We start from the raw sequence: 23,279 nt of genomic DNA, 5'->3' as shown, positions 1-23,279 counted from the left end.
GAAGTATATCTCTCATACAACATCACTGCAGGAATCCATATCCTCCCCAGCCTCGGTTCTCATTTACAGCAGACAGCCCTACCTAGGAGGTTTCACTCAACTATTAACTCTGAACAGTAAGGGACACCTTCCTGCTGCAACTCCACAGATGTCTCTAGGATCGGTGTCACATTTTCTCATGATTTCCTGCAAATGCAAGGTTGCCTTCACGTACCTGTAGGCCTCATCAGAGGACATCCCCATGGTCTTCATGACGTATGCAATCGCAATGGTAGCAGACCTGGAAATCCCAGCCAGGCAGTGCACAATCACTCGAGAGCTCGACAGCCTGGCCTTCTCTGCAAAGAAATGAAAGGTGAGTACTGAGGTCCACGAGGTTCAGGAGACAGCCTGGCATTCGCTGCAGCAGACGCACAGACATGTGAAAGCGATGTCTGAACTAGGGAACACATTGCAGGAGACACACAGACAGACAAAGGACTAGATGGACCTCTGGAAATAGGTCATTCTCTGCAGCAGATGCAGAAAAAAAGAAGCAGCTGAAGAATAGACTGGCCTTCTCAGCAAGAAGTTAAAGTCAGTATGTCTCTGGGAAGCAGGGAACAGATAGACAGTCTCTGAAAGAAATTCAAAGTAGGACTGGTTCTGGGGAGGAGAGAACAGCCTGGCATCTCTGAAGGAGACAGGCAAGTGAAAGTCTGTGAGGAACAGGGAAACATCAAGGTTCTGAAATAATGAAAGAAAAAGTCAGAGTGCTCTTGAGGGGGAAGGGAACTCCCATTATTTTCCACGGAAGACTCATGGAGAAATGAGAGCCTGGGAAACAAGGAACTCTATATGAGAAGCAATGAGATAATGAAGTCTTCTCTTCAGAATTCAAAATTGCATATAAAGTTTAAACAGAAGCAGACGAACAGCCTTATCTGTATGAGACCAAAAAAATGGGGCTGAGAGTAGCTGTGTTCTGCTACACAAATGTCCACAAGGCCCGTTTACTTGCTAGAAACTTCCTAACAAAGGTAAGACCGCCTCTGTGGGAAAGAAGTATCATGCATTTGAGCTGCCTCGTCACAGATCTCTCTTTCCAACCCACTCCACATACACATCTCCTTCTTACCGATGAAGTCCACGCTCTCGTCCAGCCAGGGCAGCAACTTCTCGCAGTAGTTGTCATTAACAGGGATGCGCAGGAAGTGGCGGTCACAGACGAAGTCCGGCTTTGGGCAATTGTTGCTGGCGTTGAGCACATAAGCAATGCCATTCTGAGCCATCAGGTCCTGGGTGGGAAAAAGTCAGGTTAGTAACAATTCTTCACATCCAAACACAACAAGTCTAGAACCTCCTGCCACTTGTGTCTTGTCCTCCTTCCTGTGAGCTAATAAGTTGTTATACAGCCCTTCTTTATATCTGTTCCTCGGGATTGGGTAAAGACCCCACTGGGCTCGGTTTTCTTCGTGTCTCATTCTACACCATTAAACAACACCATACTGACACAACATGTCAAAATCTTCAGGGTTTAAAAAAAGCCCAAAATAAATATATGGTGTTGTTCAAAGCTTTAGTAGAGGCGTTCTACTGGCTGCGTTAAGCAATTTTAAAAAATGATCACCCGGAGATTGCATTAGATGTTTCTGAATCACTGGACTAAAACCCTCATTTTAGGAATCCTTACTGGCAGGGCAAGTGGTAGTTATAAAGAGTCTACATCAATACCACTCTCTCAACAAAATCTAGATTACTCAATCTGATCGCCTGTCGCCCAATGTATCCGGGGTGCTAACACCCACCACACTGCCCCAAACCAACTGTTTCCACTGACATTTGTATATCACAAAACATCAGAACACTGATCACCGAGGTACTGGCCAGGGACCCAAAGGCTAATCATGAATCCCTGGAGCACAGTTTCTTGCTGCTTCTCGCACCCTAAGAATGGACCCACAGGGCTATTTAACTCTGTAAAGGGCGTGATATGATCTACCCAAGGCCTGTTTGCAGCTGGTCCAATGTCTATTTGTTTCTCGTATGTTCCTATGAACATGTGGCTTCACTGGCCTGCTCTTTTCCACGATGACAATCAACGGCTTGGGACACAAACATTTTGGGACTGGAAATGATGCGAGCAGGGTAGAAAACTGATGCTCTCACATTCCTCTTCCGTTTATAGATTGGAAAAGTTTGCCACCATGCCTTCATCTACTATTTTCTGACCTAGTGTGTGTATTTTTTTGCCTTCATAGGACTAAACAATGCGTGGTGCATCTAAAGTTTCCCATGATCTTGGTAGTGGAAGGGTATCCACCCAGGAGGGCTAGACCTATGTCAAGGTATCCACATGAGGTGAAACTCCTATCCAGGGAATCACCTATGATGTATAATATTGTATTGGTTGGTGGCTACAGCACCTCATACCAGGCTATGGAGAAACTGTGTGTGCAGTCCCCATTAAGAGATCCTTGCACTCTGCATATGCAGTGTGTTGCCGTTAACGTGTGATGGTGTGTATTTGACCAACATACCGTGTACAGACAGCATAATGGGTAAAGTCCATCCCCAGGAGCTAGTTTGCAACTCTTCTAAAAAATATGTGGCCCTCCTGCAGGCTGCCTTAACCCCTATAGGAATAACAGCCAGCCCTTGTTCCGTGGGGTTGGCTGCTGAAGTTGGTACACCAGGGAGGTTACGGTGTGGGTGCCCATTACATTTGGTCAGTCATCCTGCAATGGATTAGAGCTAGTTTTGCGCACACAAGTGTTCTATTCCAGTGACTGTGCCATGTGTACCTAACCACTGACTGCCAGAAGTTTAGAAGCCCAGTTGAACCTCACCCCAAGCATTTTATGTGAACTTGCCTTAAGCATCCTTTCTATATTTGGTCTTGGTGGTTCCCTCTCCCGGTTTAGCATTAAAGTGTACTCATTTCAAAGAGTTGTTCAATTAAACTTGGCCACACAGGCGCAAACCATCCAAACTGTTGCTTAATGCAACTAGGGCTACTAGGAAACTAGGGCAGATGGGCCATACCAAACTTGATCCACTATTGCAATCTGTCTGCCACCTCTGCCTCAATAACTGACTGGGAGTAAATAAAGAGTTGAAAACCAAAAGACTTCACAGAGTATCCAAAGTTCAACCCGTATGATTATTTTGCCGAAAAGGCCCCACATTATAACCAAAAGAAGCGTGCATTAGCTATGAGTGGTGGAATCATGAATTGGACACGTTTTAGGACCAATTTCCCTGCACAGAGTACCTTCTCATATTTCGCCTTCAGCCCACAAGAACACCTGCGCTTGGTTTTCCCCAGTACACTTTCCTGGCAATATGAAATCATAAAAAAAGTCTGAGGAGCCGGCCTGGCGTCAGAACTATTTCAAATACTACTAATGAACACAGGAAACACATTATGCAATAGAACCAACATTACCCATAGTACACATCTAGAACTGCTAAAAGGTGGCCAAATTGTATCAGTATCTAAAATAGTAACCACATACAAAAATTCCTGAGACACACCAGCCGACTCAACCCATTGGTGCTTTGTGGTGATGTGTCTCCCTCCCTCATGGAACACAACAAGCCCATACCTTATTTAGGACGTCTTTCTGGGAGCCCAAGTAGAGGTGTGGCAAGATGCGAGTGGGTCCCACGCTGGCCACTGGCAAACAAGGCTGCGAGATGCTGACGGGCAAGATGGCAGCTGGTTTCCCTTCACAGAGGCCTGGAAAGCAGGATGAGAAAGTAGCAAATCCACCTGCAGAGCACAAGGAGAGATGCATGTCAGTACACTCCACAGCAACCAGGAACACCAAAGATTAGAGATTATGAGGGAGGGGACCTTGAGCTCCTTTCCACCTCCATATTGTGGGAGAGCTGCAGAATACCTTACCCCCTCACTGTGTGACTTTCTATGAATAATAAAACTAAGCAAACAAAAAAAACATGTTTTGATATAAATCGACAGAAACTTTCAAACTTTAGTAGACAGAAAATCACTTTAAAGAATATGTCAATGTTGGATGGTGTGATGCAGGCAAAAGCAAGAGGCCAAGACCAGTTTCACCTAGCAGCAAGTACATTTCATCGAAAAATTAATCTGGATAAAGCTAAGGGCCCCGAAACAGTGCTGTTCAAACAGCCCATAAAAGGGGAATTAAACACCCTGATGGTACTGCATGAAGACCAACACACACAGGCTGGGGAAGGTGGAGGTGTCACCAAGGCAATATTTAAATGCATAAATTGTACATTCCAGGGCTATTGGGTAACCACACTAGCAACCTTAAGTGTCAGATGCTCTCTTTAGCTCTAAGCAGACTAGGAAGCACTACGATGTCAAACACCTGACACTTGAAGTCCTCTGGGTCGCTTTGTTGTGGTTTCCAGGTTACAAATACCTCATACTCAGTAACTGCTTGTGTATAGTGGCTAGTGGAGCTCTTTTCGTTAAGGGAAGGGTTTTTGTCTACCTTTGCCTTTGCTCATTCCCCAAGAATGTTTAACAGTTGCTATTACTGGAGTTGTAGTAAGGGAATCAATCAACATTTGTATAGAGCCCACTGTCACTACTAGTGCTGAGGGTGATGTGTCTCCATCAAAAAGCCAGGTCTTGAGTTTCTTTCTGAAGTCTGCCAGGGAGGGTGCCGCACGAGGTGGAGGGGCAGGTCATTCCAAGACTTGGCAACAATGTAGGAGAAGGAGCTGCCACTGCTGAGGCGGATGAGGGGGGGGTGTGTGTGTGAAGGTCAATGATTAATGTAGGATAGTCCTTGATTGTATAGGGCTTTGTATACGTGTGTGGGGATCTTGAACTGGCATCTCTTCTGGATGGGGAGCCGGTGGAGGTTTTGAGGTGATGTTGGTCCATTTGGGGAGATCCAGGATGGGTCTGGTTGTGGTGTTCTGTATGGTCTGTAGTCTTCTGAGGTGCTGGGGGGGATCCCAGCATAGAGGGTGTCGCAGTAGTCGAGGTGCCTGGTGAAGAGTGCCTCTGTGACAGTTTTTCTGGTGTTGATTGCGATCCATCTGAAAATTCTGTGGAGCATGCAGAGGGTGTAGAAGCAGGAGGAGGTACCTGTGTTGACTTGCCGTTTTATGGTCAGTTGGCTGTCAAGGATGATGCTGAGGTTGCATGCATTGGACTGTTGGTGTGGGTGTTGCTCCGAGTTCTGCCGGCTACCAGCGGTGGTCTTCCAGAAGATCAGTACTTCAGTTTTGTTGGAGTTGAATTTGAGGCAGTTGTCCCTCATCGGTTAGCTATGCTGGTCATGGAGCAGCAGAAGTTGGTTTTGGCATTAGCTGGGTCCTCAGTGACCGAGAGTAGGAGTTGAGTGTCATCTGCACAGAAGACTATGTTGAGTCTGTGGAATTTGAAGACGTCTGCGAGGGGGGTCATGTAAATGTTGAACAGGGTGGGGCTGTGGGATGAACCTTGGAGTACGATGCACTTGATGTCCTTGTGTGCGGTGGTGAAATGGGGAAGTCTGATGGTCTGTGTGCGTCCTGTGAGTAAGGATGTCATCCATTTGAGAGAGCTTTGCTGTACGCCAATGCTGTAGAGTTTGTCGGTAAGGGTGTGGTGAGAGACCGTGTCAAATGGAGCAGAGAGGTCGAGGAGGATCAGGGCTACAGTTTCTTTGATGTTGAGGAGAGTTCTGATGGCTTCTGTGGTGGTGATCAACGAGGTCGCTGTGGTTGGCCTGGAATCCTGATTGTGAGCTGTCTAGTAGGTGGTTTTGTTCCAGGTACTCAGTGAGATGTTTGTTGGGGAAGAGGAGCAGGGAGATCGGTCAGTAGTTTATTAGGTTGCTAGGGTCGGGAGAGGGTTTCTTCAGGAGAGGTCTGATCTATGAGTGTTTCAATATGTCTGGGAATGTTGCGGTGGAGGTATTGAAGATGCTGTTGAGTACCATGCTGATTGGGTTAGTTCTGAGACTGAACAGATGGTGGGGGCCGGGGTCAGTGTGTGCCCCAGAGTGGATGGATTACACGATGGCTGTGGTTGTCTGAGTGGTGAACGGAGAGCAGGTGGTCATCAACTAGCTGGTGTTCGCTGGTAGGTTGAGGTTGAGAGTGGCGGGTTGTTGGTCGAAGTTAAAGATGGTAGCAATTTTGCTGTGGCAGTGGTCAGAGAGGGTGTCAAATAGTTCTTTATCTGTAGCTGTCAGGTTGGAGAATTGAAAAAGTATATAATAACTTACAAATGTTTTTTAGGCTTGGGCCCGAGTTTAGTCTTTGAGACTAATTGCTGTTTTTACTAGCCCTCAGGATTTATGCCTATTGCCTGCATAGTGGATGGGAAGAGAATCTCAGCCAGAGCTTGAACTCTGGGGATTTCCCACAATAATCCCCCAAAAAGGTGACTAAGGGATGACAAGATATTGTGAGAGGGTATGCTTATGATTTGATGGTTATCTACAACCAACAGCAGAGATTTTTCCTTTCTGCATTTAAGGAAAATTCTTGTTGGGTAATAAATAACAACACCATTTCTCTCCAAGCAAAAATGAGTATATGGTAGAATTCTAAAAGGGGAGGAGAGTCACAACTTGCTGCCTCCTGGTCTTTTACTTTTTACGGAGCATCTCCACAAAAAATGCATGATACCTATTTATGTTCTGTGGTGTTCAGACAAAATCAGTTTCAAACAAAAGGAAAAATAATTATGGAACCCCATTCTCCTGAAAGTGTGCCTTATTATGATGAGGTAAACTACAACTGTACTTTGGAAAAAGAGCACGATACCTGAGAAAATTGTGAGTGCTGGATTATAACAATAGGTCTTGTTTCCTGGGGCAAGTTTATCGTTCTGATGACATGGGAGCAGAAAGCTTAGTAGATAAGGAGTGCGGATATGTAGCACTCTCTGAATGTCATACTGTCTCTAGGCACTTAAAGAGAAAGATTTGCTTAGCATGTCACGATCGAGGCTCAGTCCTCTACATTGCTACAGATCTTTGCCAGCTCAGCATTAGGATAAGTGAGCCTTTCAGCTCTCTAAGTTGAATAGCTATTTCACACTTGGCCATGGGCATTTAGGGAACCAGGTAGAGAAAACCTATTGCAGTTTTTTTATTGGTTCTTTAGGGAGGATATGTTCAGTTCTATGAGGCAGATGAGAGCTTGTTTAAGAGCATACAGACCAAAAGATTCCATTTCACACAGGACACCATGTCTTGGCCCCAGCCTTTTGTATAACAACGAGTCTATTCTGGCAACTGCAGTATTTGTTAAACCGAATTAAACTAAATGGAATCACACAGGTGGATCAGATCTATGCATGCTTTCAGAATATCCACATAAGATAAATTCATAAACAATGAACTCCAATGCATAGTAGTTTGCTGAAAATGTGGCAGGGATCCAGCCCATCTGGACTTACAGTGGACACCAAGGGCTAATGTAGCAGATTGCAAATATTCATAACATAGAAGCACAACCCTTGAATATAGTGCCCATGGTGAGATAGTCACAGGGTAACCATAATTATGAAGGAGGCACAGAATGTCTATCCAGAATCAAATTCTAGGTAGGATTTTTTCAACCAACCATTCAAACAAGAACAGACATTTACTCAGAGGGGTGACACTTAGAGAGGGTGGATACTTCGTCACGAAGAAATAAATTGAAGCATAACAGTTATCAATTGTTCCTACCTGCAGAATGTGGGTTTTTGAACATTGTGTAATATATAGAACTGTCACCAGTTAAGTCTGCTGCCACAGCATCTGTCCACAGCTGTGGATCAGCAGACAGTGGAGGTGACCTGGACTAGGACGGAATGAATGACGGAAAAAGAAAAGGTGGTCTTCTGCATGTCACTAGGAAACGAATGTGGGCCAGCCTCTGAGAAGAGCAGTACTTCACCGAAATACTTTTTTTCAGTTACATACCTCAACCTATTCCTGTGCCAATATACCCGATATGTAAGTATGTTCACATCGCAGTATATTCAACTTCTCTCCTCGACGCGCTGTGGGGGAAAATGGGCAGCCCCATAACTTATGCCTATGTTTACTCAAAATGGATCCTGCACCGTCGTGAGGCTGTTTGTTTATGCAAATGGAGGCTGTCCGACGTCATGTATTATTGTTTACGCAAAATGGGAAATGTCTTCCACAGACTGGTTATGCAAATATCAAAGTGACGTGATAAACTGGGTTAACAAGGTGCAATGGCAGTCAATAAATAAACGGAGAACCAGTGAGAAAGTAAACGGCAGAGACCACCCTGTAGTGACGGGAAGACAAGAGGCTGACTGTGAGAAACAGCTCGCCTACCCTTCAGGAACCAAGAGAACAGAACCCCCCTGCCGTGACAACATAACAGCATGAGAATGGACTTTTTCTTACACAAGAAGAGAAGAGAATTTTCTTAGTGGAAGCTGAAACGGGACGCGCAATGGGCATTGCCGCAAACTCTGCTTCACAACACATGTTGGATGTTATTGCTGGTTTATGGTAGAATGAGGCACTGCAGAATTATTCGGCTAAGGGGCATAAGGAGTGTGGTCATTTCGGTATTTCCCCTCCAATGGATACCTTATCTGCGTGCACTGGATTAATCTCCCTCAAATGCAATGTTCGTGACACCACGTGCCCCCTCCCTTCGCCCCGACGTGCCTGACTGCAGCTTCTATTTAGAGCACGCGTCACGTGCTGTACGCTGGTAGAAACGAAGGGGAGGGCTAACAGCTCACTGGAATGCCCGAGGTACTCCAGCTCATCAGTGGCTTCCTCTGTGCTTCCCCGTGACATCACCCCCTTCACACGGAAATGAAGACACGGGGCCTTCACAGGTGACTCAATGCGGGGTAGGGGGAGTAAGGCCAACACTTAGCCACAGACAGGAACCCCACAACTGGTGAATACGAGTGCTGAGTCCTTGACAATAGCCGAAATGCGTAGGGAAGGCTCTCTTGCAGGGAATGGAGGGCATATTCTTAGAACAAAGTATATAGTAAAGTTACCAGATTACTAAATCACCACGTCGCGTTCCTTTCCTGTGCTACTGATTAAAAATGGGGCATTCTGGAAGTTGTAGTCCTGTTTCATCCAACTGAACTGACAGACGTGGAACAACAGTTTGCACGACATCCGTGTGACATGGAGCTTTTGGTAAGTTTAGTTCACTGGCAGATATATTTGTGTGCTGTTGTCAATACTGGAATACAATGCAAGGGCGTAGTACGTCGGAAATGACGTGCAGTAGGCGAAGTGAGTGTCTGTCTTAGTAAAGGAATAGAAGGAGCTGTAGGACAGGCCTGTCAGAGCTGTGTGTGCCCAACAACACTGAAATAACAGAGGTGCTTCATGGAAGGGGCGAGCACCTCGGGCACAGCTCCACACATGACATCAGTTCCACCCGGTTTTGAGGAAAGGGGAAGTCTTGGTCAGTGAGCACTGCTGAACTCACAGGGCGGCCCTCGTGGTGAAGCTGACATCATACCCTTCTGCTTGGGTACACAGCGTCATGAAGGCTCGCCGCCAGCACCCCCAGACACCTCATGGCGAATGTCTGCCCACCCTGCACTCAGCCGGGCCCTAAGAGCCCCTTACCCTCAGGGCAAGATGACTTCATATGCTAAAACTAAAAGGGCACTCGTCTCGGAGAGCTGTGGCCACGCTCCAGTGTACACAGCGCTGGGTGACGCACGTTTCTCTCATAAAAGACGGTACAGCACGTGCAGTACAAAACATGTACAGCTGTACAGAAAAGTAGCGCCCTGAACAGTGCATTCGTGCTATATATATATATAGCAAATGCAGGTCGGGTAGTGGCAGAGCACTTCCAACCGCAGTCCAAGCTTCCTTCAGGTAAAGCACAGCGAGCTGACACACAAACTTCACTAACTCACAGAACAGATAGAGTATGGGAAGCAGACGTGCAAGCGTCCCACATACACAGGAGAGGTACTGCATGGAATTTCAGTGCAAGCGTCCCTCGCACAAATCAATAGATAAAGCTGCGACAGCATAAACAGTCATATCCATACATCGATCTTGCGACAGCATAAACAGTCTCTCCATACATCGATCTTTACTGGGACCGGCCGGTATTCGCTATTTTACCTCGATTTCGACTTGGATGTTGAGGTAAGTTGCCGGTGTTGGGCAGAAGACTAAAATACATATTTCTAGTCTACGTCAGAACAGTTTAATGACACACTGAACAGTTTAATGACACACTGAGTAGTAGGAGACCGAACCGCAATGCCCAATTTCTGACACGATACAGTGTTAGTCTGGCCCAGTCAGGTTTTACTATCAATACGCTGACTGACCCGGCCGGTCCCTTTGAGTGGGCACACAAACACACACGCGCCCACAAAGACGCTGCAACAGACACGCACCACAGTGCCAGCAGTGGAGAAAGCTGGTATACCGACACGCAAAACCAAAGGCAGAAAGCCAATGCATTGGCGACACACATACACGCTCACTGAACCGGCGACAGCGGCGCAAATTGATACATAGCACAGCGAACACATAAGGAATAGACACTTGCAAGCACACAGACATTTCCCTCAGACAGAAGAGATACAGCAGCGACAGACTACAACTCACTCACCAGTGATGAGCACGGCAAACGCTCCTCCCTCCTCACCCACACAAAAGGGGAGACCTTCGGCGACTAGGTGCAAAGTTCACTCAGGAACAGGTCAGGCAGAGCAGGCTTTCTGAACACACACACACACAACACCCGCATCAATGGCAATATTAGTGTAAGCTTTCACCGTGACCAAAATAATCTTCATATACAACAACAAGCTTTCTCACATAGAGGATAAGCACCACGAGCATTAGCAAAGCAAGCACCACTGACATCACAGACTTCACAGCACCGAGGCTGCACAGCACGCTTCCCTCAAGCACAGAACGTGTGCTAGAAAGGCAACAGGAACACAAACATAGCATCCTTCATTTACAGAGCAAACGCAGCACGTGCAGCAATGTAATCAGTGCTTTGAATGGGTAGATACTGTCTGTTCGCAGTACCTACACCTCTTCAAAATGGAAAGGTCAGTACCAGCACTTCTCTGCAGAAAACTTCTAATCTGGGACAGTGACATGGGTACTTGAACTTCTATATTTCTGTTTCTAGCAAATCTTCCTTTACATACGAAACAAGCACAGACTGGAAGGGGCAAACTCACATAATCTCAGATTAGGCAAACGAGGCAAGCCTAGTATAAACACGATTAGATGTGCAGCCGCAGTGCAAGCTTCATTCACAAAAACGTGCCGCTGCAACAGCGGCAGAGCAAGCTTCGTTCAGAAGCCTCCACGCAGAGACGGATTTATTTCAAGCAGGACACCAACTGGACAGGAGCGGTGTATGCACCTCTTACCAAACCAGGTGCAGCTACAGCATGGACTGTAGCAGTGCAAGCCATGCTTCACTCAGGTACATAAACAACGGCAGCAGCACTGCAAGCTTCCCTCGCACCGAGAATATAGAACTAGCTTCCTTCACACTTAATAAGGCTCATTCCGAGAACTGAGATAAATTTCATGTGCTGCCGCTCTCCAGCACCCCTCCTGCATCTACCAACCTCGCACGACCCTTCTGGTGCCCTTCATCCTCTGTGTCCGGACCTTCAGCTTCATAGGCACCCGGTGGGGCCCCCGCCATAGCCCCGCGTCAGCCGCCGGGTCGAGGGCCAGCTCCGAGGGCATTGTGAGTGGGTCGAGTTGCCCACGGTGGAAGAACTCGCAGTCTCCAAGTCTCCAAGTCAGAGGGTCACACGGCACATCCACCTCTAGGCGCTGTCAGAGGTGAGGCTGCTGCATATTTCACTGTGCACCGGTTATCCTTGCACCTAGACCCTCCGCGTCTGCTACGGGGGCTACAGCCTATGCCGTGCCTCCGACGCTTGTGACGTGGACCATCGGCTTCCAATGCTAGTCAGTGCCCGTGCAGTGCCCCCTCTTCGTGTCTCGTGGTCTGCTGCTGTGCCTGCGCACCGAATGCTGAGCTGTTCTCCTGTGCCTTGCTGCTCGTGTTCAGCAGGCAGCGTGTCTCCGCTCCTCAGCAGCCAGTGTTGTTCCTCCTCCCCTGCCTGCGCTGCGCCTCCACGCCCGCCGCTGGCATGAATGAGCTCAGCGCAGCAGCTCTCGGAGGCTCGTGTCATGGGCCAGGCACGCAGCGACATTCCTGGCCCGTGACGCAGGCGGGCTACTTAAAGGCGGACCCGCCCGGGGCACCTGCGCCCCCTCCCTCCCAGCTGCTCTCCGAGACCATTCCTCTCCATGCCCCCCCCCCCCCCCCCCCCCCCCCAGGGACAAAGTGCGTCTCCAGCGACAGGAGGCCGAAGTCCCGCGGCACAAGGAGGGAACGCGGGCAGATAACGAGCCCTTCCGCTCTCGCGCACACCACGGCGGCTCCAGCCTCCAGCACCAACCAGCGCCTCTCAATCCAGGAACATTCTTCAAGATTTTCCTCATTCACTGACAGTTACTGGGGAAAACGCGTCGAGTCTTTCGAGCTGCAATTCAGACAGGGAATGTGTCTTCTTGCGGTGCACCCCAGTGCCTTCACACCACTACCTCAATCTGGCACTACACCGGATGCACAACCCTGAGATTACCACTGCTGAGAACAGCAGACCCTCAATTCTTAGAAGTAGCAGTAGTACAGAACATGTATTGTCATAATCACGTGGATTACAACAAAAATAGGCGTTTCGCAACCTTCATACTGAACTTCTAAAAACAGAATTATAAAAAAAGTTTACTGACATATCAATTGCAGTTTCTGAATATTTCATAAATTAAATTAAAAAAACTTAATTTAATAAGAGAATAATGATTTTCAATAGTAAAACACGATATAATCATCTCTGAAATCGATCTTATATTCACATAATTAAAAAGACTCCCAAATAAAATCTCCTTTGAGGTAACAGTTTGGACAAACGCGTAATAAACGACAAAGGGTTTCCTCTTTGTAGTCACAGTCAGCATGTACTCTTCCTTTGTAGGAGCACACTCCAAAGCCCCTTAAATTCATACCTCTACTAAGTGCTGCGAAGAGTTGACCCCACTCTTCTCCAAAAAATAACTAACATCAATTTCTCACGAAACCCGTCCTCCTCCCCACCCGGTACCACAGGTGCCCCCCGCTAACAAGACCTATCCAATGCCACCGCCAACTACTAACGGCCCTCCCACATTCAGTTACTCAGCAATCCAGAGCACCAACCTCAACTGCTTGCAAATTAAAAACAAGGCTGCCTGGACCAAATTCAACATTATCCCTGAAGAAGAAGTCATCAGAATACTTGCTTGCATGAAGCCAGCTTCCCATCTCTCCAACCCCTACCCTCCGCGCTTGTCAAAAATCACAAGCACATCATCTCTCCTGCATGGACTAAAATAATCCTTATCTTTATCCAGTGGCTCCATGCCGGCCTCCCACAAACTCAGTCAAGTCACCCCCTCATCAAAAAGCCTGTAGCTGACCACCATGACCTTAACAACTACAGACCTATAACCAACCTCCTTCGCCGCACCAAAACTATAGGAAAATGTGTGCTTGCACAACTCAACAACCACATTGAAAAATACAACCTGCACATCACCATTCATTCTGGGTTCAGGAAAGGCTGCAGTATAGAGACTGCAATACTGAACATCACAGCCGAACTCCACAGTTCACTAGATGATGGCCAGGCCTGCCTCCTAGTCCTCCTGGGCCTCTCAGTGGCCTATGATACAGTTAACCATGATATTCTCCTAAATACCCTCTCCCAACGTGCAGGTGTCAGTCAATGGCAGTCTTTCAGTGGTTTGCTTTTTTTTTTTAACCAACGCACTCAGCTAATTAAACTAGACAACTCCACCTCAACAGCAATGCATCTCAAGGAGTTCCCCAAGGATCAATCTTATCTCCAGCCTAAACCTCCATATGGAACCCTTACAAGACCAAACGGCCTACCCCCTTTATGCAGATGACACCCAACTCTACATAAAAATCATTAGCTAAACTGTTTTAACTATTTGTAATTGACTTTGCCTATTTGTACAGACTTGCACAGACTTACTGAGGAGCACGGGGTCCGATACAGAGGGGAGGGAGCTACTCTTCTGGTTAGCGGTCCAGTAGCGGTGCAGTCTAGTGTTTGTGACACTGACCAACATAAATCGAACGCTGTCGCACCCGCGCAGCACTGACTCCCTGGGCAAAGCTGTGTTTAATGCTCGCCAGGTGATAGCTTGAAGAGGAGAGAGTATCGGCTTTTTAAAACTGTTTTAACTATTTTTAATTGACTTTGCCTATTTGCACAGACTTGCACAGACTTACTGAGGAGCACGGGGTCCGATACAGGGGGAAGGGAGCTACTCTTCCGGTTAGCGGTCCATTAGCGGTGCGGTCTAGTGTTTGTGACGCTGGCCAACATAAATCATACGCTGACGTGACCGCGCGCGTGCTGAAGGCCCGCCTAAGGCAAGCCCGTCTGCGCCCGTCGGCACTCTGGCCGGGCGCAGGGCCTGTCCCCCTGGTCCGGTACCTTTTAGTGCTGTCTGCTACTCAAGGAATGAACTTCTTAACCTAGACCCTGGTAAGAATACAGTATGTTGCTTTCAACTGTCCCCTGACACTGTCTGCCATTCAAGAGAGAGCTCTTTTTGTGGCAGCTGTCACACATACCTCCTGGTCATTTTGAACCTTCCTATATTACAGGAAGCTATATCTGAAACTAAAAACGTGGCTGATTCTGATATGGATTCTCTAAAATGTATCTTGCTGAACACAAGATCCCTGGTTAAGCACAGTACAGAGTGTGCATTATTACTGGAGGACTCCAAAGCTGAAGTGGCTTTTCTCACAGAGACATGGACTGATAATACTTCCGGTCCGGACCTGGTCAAGGCTACTCCACCTGGGTTTCAATGCCTTACCCTTGATCGGCCTGCGAAAAAAGGGGGAGGACTTGAAATTATCTACCATGAATCGCTCTCATTGACCTCAGTTCCTGTTTCCAATCAGAGCTGTGTGGCCTTAGCGTTTAATATCTACGCTGATAAACTCAGAACTCTTAGGGGCATATTAGTATATCGCCCTCCAGGGTCTAAAGGTGGGTTTTTAGACTCGGTGGGGTCACTAATAGAAGAAGGAATGAGTTTAGAATCCTATTTTGTGTTGGGCGATTTCAACTTCTACCTTGAAGATTCCATTAATCCCGACACGATTCGGTTAGAACAAGTCATGGAGGTTGGAGGCCTCACACAACTGGTGTGGAGCCTTCCACGCATGAGAAAGGCCATACACTGGATGGTATTTTTTATAACAACAAGGACATATTTATTTATTTTTAGAAGTTTATAGAGCGCACAGCTACCTCCGACGGAGGTGTCCCGGCGCTGAAGACTTTTCTCTCAAGAGGAACAGAGGGATAAAGAAGGAAGGGGAAGGTTAAATGAGGGAAAACAGCCAGGTCTTAAGTTTTTTACGGAAAAGGGGTTCAGACGTCATGAATCTTAGCTCTATCGGAAGCTGATTCCACAGCTTGGAAGTGACCACTGCAAAGGCCCTTCCTCCCATGCGTGCCAGACGATAACGGGGACAAATCATAAGGCGGAGGTAGTTGGATCTAAGGTTTCGGGGTGCATGTGAGAGCTTCATTCTATGACGCAGGTAGATGGGGCCTCGATCATTAAGTGCTCTAAAGGCCAAGATTAGGGCTTTAAAGTGAATACGGAGTTTTATTGGTAGCCAATGGAGTTTAATCAGATGGGGTGTGATAGAGTGGCGATAGGGGATGTTGCAGATCAGCCTAGCCGCTGCATTCTGGATTCTCTGTAGTTGGTTTATGAGGTACGCCGGTGCACCTACATAAAGACTGTTTGCGTAGTCCAAATGAGCGGTGATGAGGGCATGGACTACTGTCTTACGAGAATCTAATGGTAGGTAGGGGATGATTTTTTTTAGCATGCAGAGCTTTCCGAAGCAAGATGAGGTGACTTTATTTATTTGAGTCTTGCAGGAGAGGGCAGAGTTAAATTTGAAGCCTAAGTTACGGGCTGCTTGGACTGGTTCCGGGGGCGGGTTAAGTTCAGTAGGCCATCAGAGAGTAGAAGGAATGGGGGATTTCTGGTTAAAAAATAAGACTTCTGTCTTATCAGTATTAAGTTTTAGGCTATTGGCAGACATCCATGCCGCGATGTTCGTCATGCAGTGTCGAAAGTTGTGAAATGATGTTTCGGAGTGGTCTTTGAAGGAGAAAACTAGTTGGGTGTCGTCAGCGTAGAACGTTACTTTGACGCCCCATGATTCAACAACTTTTGCCAGTGGTTTAAGATACACGTTGAACAAGAGCGGACTCAGGGCGGAACCTTGTGGAACGCCCCAAATCAATGATTTCTTGGGAGACAGAAAGGGGCCTAGCATCACCTGTTGGAATCTGTTCGTCAGGAAAGATTTAACCCAGGTGAGGGGAGTTCCGCTAACCCCTACCTCTTGCAGACGGGCAAGTAATATGTCATGGGAGATCGTGTCAAATGCAGCGGGTAGGTCGAGGAGGACCAACATGGCCTCCACCCCCCTATCCGTGCATTCCCGAATTGACTCGGATACCTCAAGCAGAGCTGACTCCGTACTGAAGTCTGGTCTAATACCTGATTGAGTATCATGGAACAAAGCGTTTGATTCAAGGTAAGTAGATAGCTGCTCTTGTACCGCTTTTTCAAGCACTTTGGCGGGTTTGGGCAGGAGAGAGATTGGTCGATAATTACTTAAGCAGGTAGGGTCAATGCCTGCTTTTTTTTGGATAGGAATTAGCATTGCGTGCTTCCAAGCGGAGGGGACCACGCCAGAGGCTAAGGAGGAATTCCAAATTTCAAGGAGGGGGTTTATGACTAAAGGGGCGATTTCATTCATGATTGAGGCTGTGGCTGGATCCAGTGGAGAGCCCGATTTACATTTCAGGAATAGCTTTAGGGCGTATTCCATGGTAAGTGGTTGGAAGGACATAAAGGTGTGTTTGCAGTCGATGACAGGGACTTCTGCGTTATCGGTGCCATTCTGAAGGATAGTAGCCGTAATGCTTGCGATTTTTTCCTCAAAGAAATCAGATAAGTTATCGCTCAGTGCTTGGGAAGGTGGAATTGGGACAGACAGAGCACTGGGATTAGTGAAATCCTTAACAATATTAAAGAGAGCTTTAGTGGAGTTTTTGGCCTTAGCAATAGTGTCTGCAAAGTAGGTACTCATGGAGTTCCGTTTGTGTTTGCGGAACTCCTTGAGGATTAGTCTGTAACGAGCCTTGGCTTCTGGGTCATAGGACTGCCGCCATTGACGCTCCATCTTTTTACACTTACTTCTATGATCCTTTAGTTCCTGAGTAAACCAAGGAGCCGAAGGGTTTTGTCTGCGAGAGGTGAGAGTTTGCAGAGGGGCTACTTTCTCAATGGCGGTCATCAGATCATTGTTAAAGATAAGCACCGCTTCGTTGAGATCCTCAGGGCAAGGAGTAAGATTGTTGTAGTAGTGTTGCTCTAGGCCCATACAGGAGATTTTGTGCCATCTTCTGCCTTGTGTTCTGATGGCCGACTCCTTCTTGACATTAAGAGTAGAACATATCTCGAATGGAATTAAAGAATGGTCAGACCATGTCAGAGGTAGGGATTGAAGAATTTTAAGCTTCTCGCAGATTGAAAACATAAGGTCAAGGGTGTGACCTGCAATATGAGTGGGGCCCTTAACCCTTTGTGTCAGATTTAGGTGTTCCATGGATTCTAGGAGATAGGTGGCGCGATTGCAGCCACTTACGTCAACATGATGGTTGAAGTCTCCCAGTACCATGAAGTGGGGTTGTTTGATGGAGAGATCCGCCGTGATTGCCAATAGTTCAGAAATGGCAGGCTGAGGGGAGTTCGGGGGGCAGTAGACCAAAATCCCATAGGGAACATTTCAGTTTTCCCGGTTCCATGGTCAGATCATTGCGCCATTCAGTTCGAATTGAATAATTATTGGGCTCACCCAATTACTATAAAACCAATTCAAGAGATCGTCACCAGGGCCTGGGCGATATTAGACATCGCAAATTTTGAAAACTATCTCCTAAATTAATTGGTGAATCCTCCCTCTGATGTGGATGAGGCAACGGAGATGTACAATGATTGGCTAATTAAGGCCAGTGATGCACTAATTCCTATAAAAAAAGGATCTCCAAACGAGCCTTACCCACCGCTCCTTGGTACTCGGATGAACTTAAAGCCAAGAAGTTGGCTTGTAAACAATTTGAAAGGGCATGGCGTAAATATTATAACGAAGAGGCCAAGATAAAATATAAAATCTGCATCATAGAATACAAACATCTATTGCGAGCAGTAAAGAAGGATTATTACTCAAGGCAAATTGAGTTGGCTAAATCCAATGTTAAGGAATTTTTAAAAACGATTATAAAACTATCTACCCCTACCACTGCTAAAAGTCACGCCCACTCTGAATTTTGCAATGAAATAGCAGGCTTTTTTAAACAAAAAGTTGATAATATTTTCTCATCTTTCTCCGAGGTGACCACAAAAAAGCAAACCAGCACGAAAGTAATGGATACGGGAAACTGTAGCCCTATTGTCTTTTAATATGTTTACTCCTCTTGAGAGGAAAGATACGCTTAAAACACTTAACATGATTAAATCCGGAGCACCCAGCGACCCTTGTCCGGTACGAATAATAAAACAAATTCCTGAAACCATAAGCACAGCATTAACTCCACTGCTGAATGCTATTATGACCGTAGGTGTATTCCCAAATGATGCATGGAAAAAAGCATCTGTTCTTCTGCTTCTAAAGAAGAACAATTTGGACCCTAAGGACCCTAATAATTATAGACCAATTTCTAGGCTCCCTTTCCCGGCCAAGATATTGGAAAAGGTCATCAACTCCCACCTCAGTGATTTTATTCATCTCAATAATTATCTGGATATATCACAATATGGCTTCAGAGCCTACCATAGCACCGAGTTGGCTCTGTTAAAGTCTACGGAGGAAATTCGAGAAGCGGTGGATAGAGGAGGACAGGCGGTTCTCGTTCTGTTGGACCTATCTGCGGCTTTCAACACGGTCCATCACGAAATACTGATGGACCGGTTGTCGGAAATTGGTGTCAAAGGGTCGGCATGGAAGCTTATACAATCCTTCCTATCCAATAGGTTGCAAACCGTTGTTCTTGATGGGATGGCCTTAGAGCCTTTCATGCTTCCATGTGGGTTGCCACAAGGTTCATCACTTAGTCCAACTTTATTTAATATTTATGTGGCACCACTGGCGGAGGTAATTAGGTCCTTTGGTTTTCAGCTCACCTCCTACACAGATGACACTCAGATTTGTTATCGCTGACAGAGGGAGCTGAAAAGGAGACTGGGTCCCGCTTTCATGATTACACGAGTGCAGTATTAACCTGGATGTCTTCTAACTGCCTAAAATTAAACTCCTCCAAGATCAAGGTTTTAAAATTTGGGAATAATCCTCGGGTCTGGACCCCAGAGTGGCGGCCTGAGGACCTTGCCAAATGCCCTGAACCCGTTAGGAAAGCTAAGAATCTGGGGGTCTTGGTGGACACTGGGCTTATTATGGGAGACAAGGTAAGTATAGTGTCCTCAGCCTGCTTTATGGTTCTAAGGGTAATTAGGAAAATCAAGTCTTTTCTTACTAAGAATAATCTGAGGACAGTAGTGACAGCTCTTATACTGTCACGTCTGCACTATTGTAACTGCCTATACCTTAATGTTCAAGAACAACATCTGAATAGGCTTCAATTGGTCCAGAATGCAACGGCAAGACTGCTGACGGAGACTCCCAAGTTTGTTTCTCTTAGAAGTGAATTGTGAAAACTCCACTGGCTTCCAGTGAGACTCAGAACTCGCTTTAAAGCTCTCTGCACTGTCTTTAAAGCGGTCAACGGAATAGGTCCAGAGTTCCTTAGACGTAAGCTGCAATGGTATATTCCAGGCAGGAACCTAAGATCCTCAAGTGCTAAACAAGTACGAGTGGCCTCCTTTAAAAAAACACAACTGGGGAGGCCGAGGTTTCATTGTCTGTGCATCTAGAGTTTTGAATAACTTGCCGTTCATGATTAGGAATGCCCCGGACCTCTTGTCCTTTCGTAAGGGTTTGAAAACGATGCTCTTTTCTTAATAAATTATTCTGATTCCTAGGTAGTCAGCACCTAGCGCCAGGACACCCTCGGGTAACCGTGCGCTCTACAAAAATAAATAGCATAACATAACATAACATACAGCACTTAAACAAAAGTACAAGCTTAGTTGACCAGCAACCACCTTAAGCTCAACTCCAAAAAAAACAAACTCCTCTTCCTCCAACCAAAAGTAAAGTCTTATCTTGACTATATCTGACTTGACAACCTCACTGCAATGGACTGAAAACTATCCATCTCAAACTCTGTCAAAATCCCTAGCTATCACAGTTGACAGAAACTTAAACATGAAAGAACATTTTAATGCGTCTGCTAAAAGTACTCTCTACTCATTGAAAAGCCTTAAAATAATAAAATCAAACCATTCATCCCCTGTGAAGACTTAAAGACTGTGGTGCAATCCTTAGTCCTCTCCAAGCTGGACAACGGTAACGCAACAATCACAGGCTCCCCTAAATAACACCTCATCCCTATAAAAACTAAACTCAATGCAGTGGCCATACTACTTTCTTTAGAGAGTCACTTCAATCACGTCACTCCCACACTCAAGAGACACAACTGGCAACACATCGAAGCAAGATGTATATTCAAAACTGCCTGCATAACCCACAAAGCCCTCTTTAATGAAAAAACAATCTACTTCGCTAACAAACTATCAAAAGCTAGCCAAAAGAGACCTCTTCGTAGCTCGAATACTCCACTCCTGATTCCGACCAAATTAAATTTAAGAGAGAAAAAATCATGCAACTGTCCTTCTCTGGGAATGCCAGAGAATCTGTAATTTGCTACCTCAGGATTTAGGTGACATTGATTCATTCCTACACTTCAAGAAACGTGAACTACTTCTTCTCAACAAATACCTAAACCCTCTCCCCAGAGCCAATTACTGTGCTTGTTGCTCCTCCCTCACAACCCCCAATGAATCTTAACACCTCTATTTCGGAAAGAAATTGTGCCTTCACCCCCCCAGCCCTCCCCCACCCCAGGCCTAAAACATGCTGCCAAATGTACCTCCGATTTGAACTGTACACATATCTTACTGCCTATTTTATTCTTCTTTTATATACTGTCACTATGTATTTTTGTATTTAATTTCTTTATGCTTACTCCTGATGCAGCTCATGAAACTGCTGCTGTGCTACCTTATCTACCTCTGATCTATATAATTCACATATCCTACTGTTTACCTTATTCCTCATTTAGCTACGGTCACTAAGTATTTTGTATTCCTCTTATGTACTCCATATGTGCCAGGGGTCTCTGCCTCAATCTTGGAAACAGGCCATGGTCATCCCCCTCATCAAGAAGCCCAACCTGAACCCAGTAGTGCCATCCAATTACAGGCCAATCTCGCTCCTTCCAGCACTCACCAAAATCTTAGAGAAACACGTGCATAGCGTGTTATCTAACTTCCTGGAGTCAAACGAGCTACTCCATGAGTCCCAATCGGGCTTTCGATCTAACCTAAGCACCGAGACGGCGCTCTTGGAAGTCACCGAGATTGTGAAGGAGGTGCTGGACACCGGAGGCAGGGTGATGTTAGTTATGCTAGACCTGTCGGCGGCGTTCGACACCGTCCCCCATGAGGATCTCCTCACTAGGCTACATGACATCGGTCTAGGGGGGACGGTGCTCAACTGGTTTCGTTCCTTCTTAGCCAACCGCCGACAGACGGTCTGGGTCCCACCTGGATCTGCCAAAATGCCGCCATTGGGAGTCGGAGTCCCTCAGGGCTCCGTATTGAGCCCCACTCTATTTAACATCCTCATGACCCCTCTGGCGACATTGGCAGAGTCCTATGGGGCCCGGATCGTCTCTTATGCTGACGACACCCAGCTTCTGTTTACCTGCCGCAAGAGCGAAGATTTTGATGGAGAAAGTATCCGTGAGTGCCTTGGGGCTGTTTTTAATTGGTTCCAACTCAACAGCCTCAAGTGCAACTCGGACAAATCCGAGATACTATTCTTCGGATGCCCATCGGAACCAGATTGGCATGGCTGGTGGCCCGCAGACATGTTCCCCCCAGCTCAGTCATCTAAATGGGCTTAAGAACCTGGGAGTCAAAATTGACAATGAGCTCTCGCTCAAATCCCAGGTGTCCACTCTTACGGGAACGTGCTTCGGGATTCTCAGGATGTTGCGCAAATTCTTTCCTCTTCTATCCGAGGAACATCGGATATCCTAGATCCATCTAAACTGGAGAATTTTCGTCCAATCTCCCTGCTTCCATGGCTTTCCAAACTCGCTGAAGCGCATGTCAACAGCACTCTATCCCAGCATATGGTCAAAAACAACATTCTGGACCCATCACAAAATGGGTTCAGACCAGGCCATAGCACTGAGTCTGCTCTCTTAGCCACCACAGAGCACCTCCGGACGATCTTGGATGCCGGTCAAAGTGCTGCGTTGATCCTTCTGGATCTCAGCGCGGCATTTGACACGGTATCCCATGTCATCCTTCTTAAACGCCTGGAGACCTTTGGAGTAACTGGTCATGCCTTGGAGTGGCTCAGATCCTTCCTCGAGAACAGGTCCTTTCGAGTTTCTGCCCCCCCCTTTTTATCTAAACCCCACCCTATTGAACAGGGAGTCCCGCAGGGCTCTGCGTTAAGCCCCTCTCTTTTTAATCTCTATGTCCAGCCTCTGGCGGCAGTGGCCAAAGAATGGGGCTTGACATTGGTATCGTACGCTGACGATACACAACTGGCCATCGCCCTCTCAGACGGTCCTTCCAACTTTTCCTCTAATTTCAAAAACGGACTCTCTGCGGTCGCCCAATGGATGACCACGAACTGTTTACAACTCAATGTCGGAAAAACAGAGGTGCTTCTCCTTGGCAAAAACACCAGCCTTTGGAATGAGCACTGGTGGCCATCCTCCCTTGGTACCATCCCTCCCCCCAAAACCCTAGTGAAAAACTTGGGTGTCTGGATGGACGACTCACTCAACTTTCGAGCTCACACCAAGAAAGTTGCCGGCACCTGCATTGGCTTACTGAGAAGCCTTAGCCACATACTAGGCTTCTTCGACGCAAAGACCCGCCAACTCATCATCCAAGCCACCATCCTCTCGCGTCTAGACTATGCCAATGTACTCCTTCTTGGCGCCAACAAATGTG

At 46.7% G+C, this 23,279-nt stretch overlaps 1 protein-coding gene across 1 annotated transcript in view; it reads right to left on the bottom strand.

Moving 5' to 3' along the window:
* The window catches only part of DUSP8 (dual specificity phosphatase 8), an 88,000-nt gene that overhangs the window by 3,942 nt on the left and 60,779 nt on the right, over window positions 1–23,279 (bottom strand). The window contains exons 4-6 of the mRNA XM_086957724.1: window positions 3,588–3,754; window positions 1,118–1,277; window positions 215–338 (exon numbers count right to left, since the gene is read on the bottom strand). Coding sequence (XP_086813850.1) covers window positions 215–338; window positions 1,118–1,277; window positions 3,588–3,754 — 451 coding nt within the window. The remainder of the gene's footprint in view (window positions 1–214; window positions 339–1,117; window positions 1,278–3,587; window positions 3,755–23,279) is intronic.

Source organism: Lissotriton vulgaris, chromosome 2_1 (genome assembly GCF_964263255.1).
Source record: "Lissotriton vulgaris chromosome 2_1, aLisVul1.2, whole genome shotgun sequence".
Classification (NCBI taxonomy): domain Eukaryota; kingdom Metazoa; phylum Chordata; class Amphibia; order Caudata; family Salamandridae; genus Lissotriton; species Lissotriton vulgaris.
Note: the sequence above shows the minus strand (reverse complement) of the source record. Positions and strands in the feature narration are given on the sequence as shown.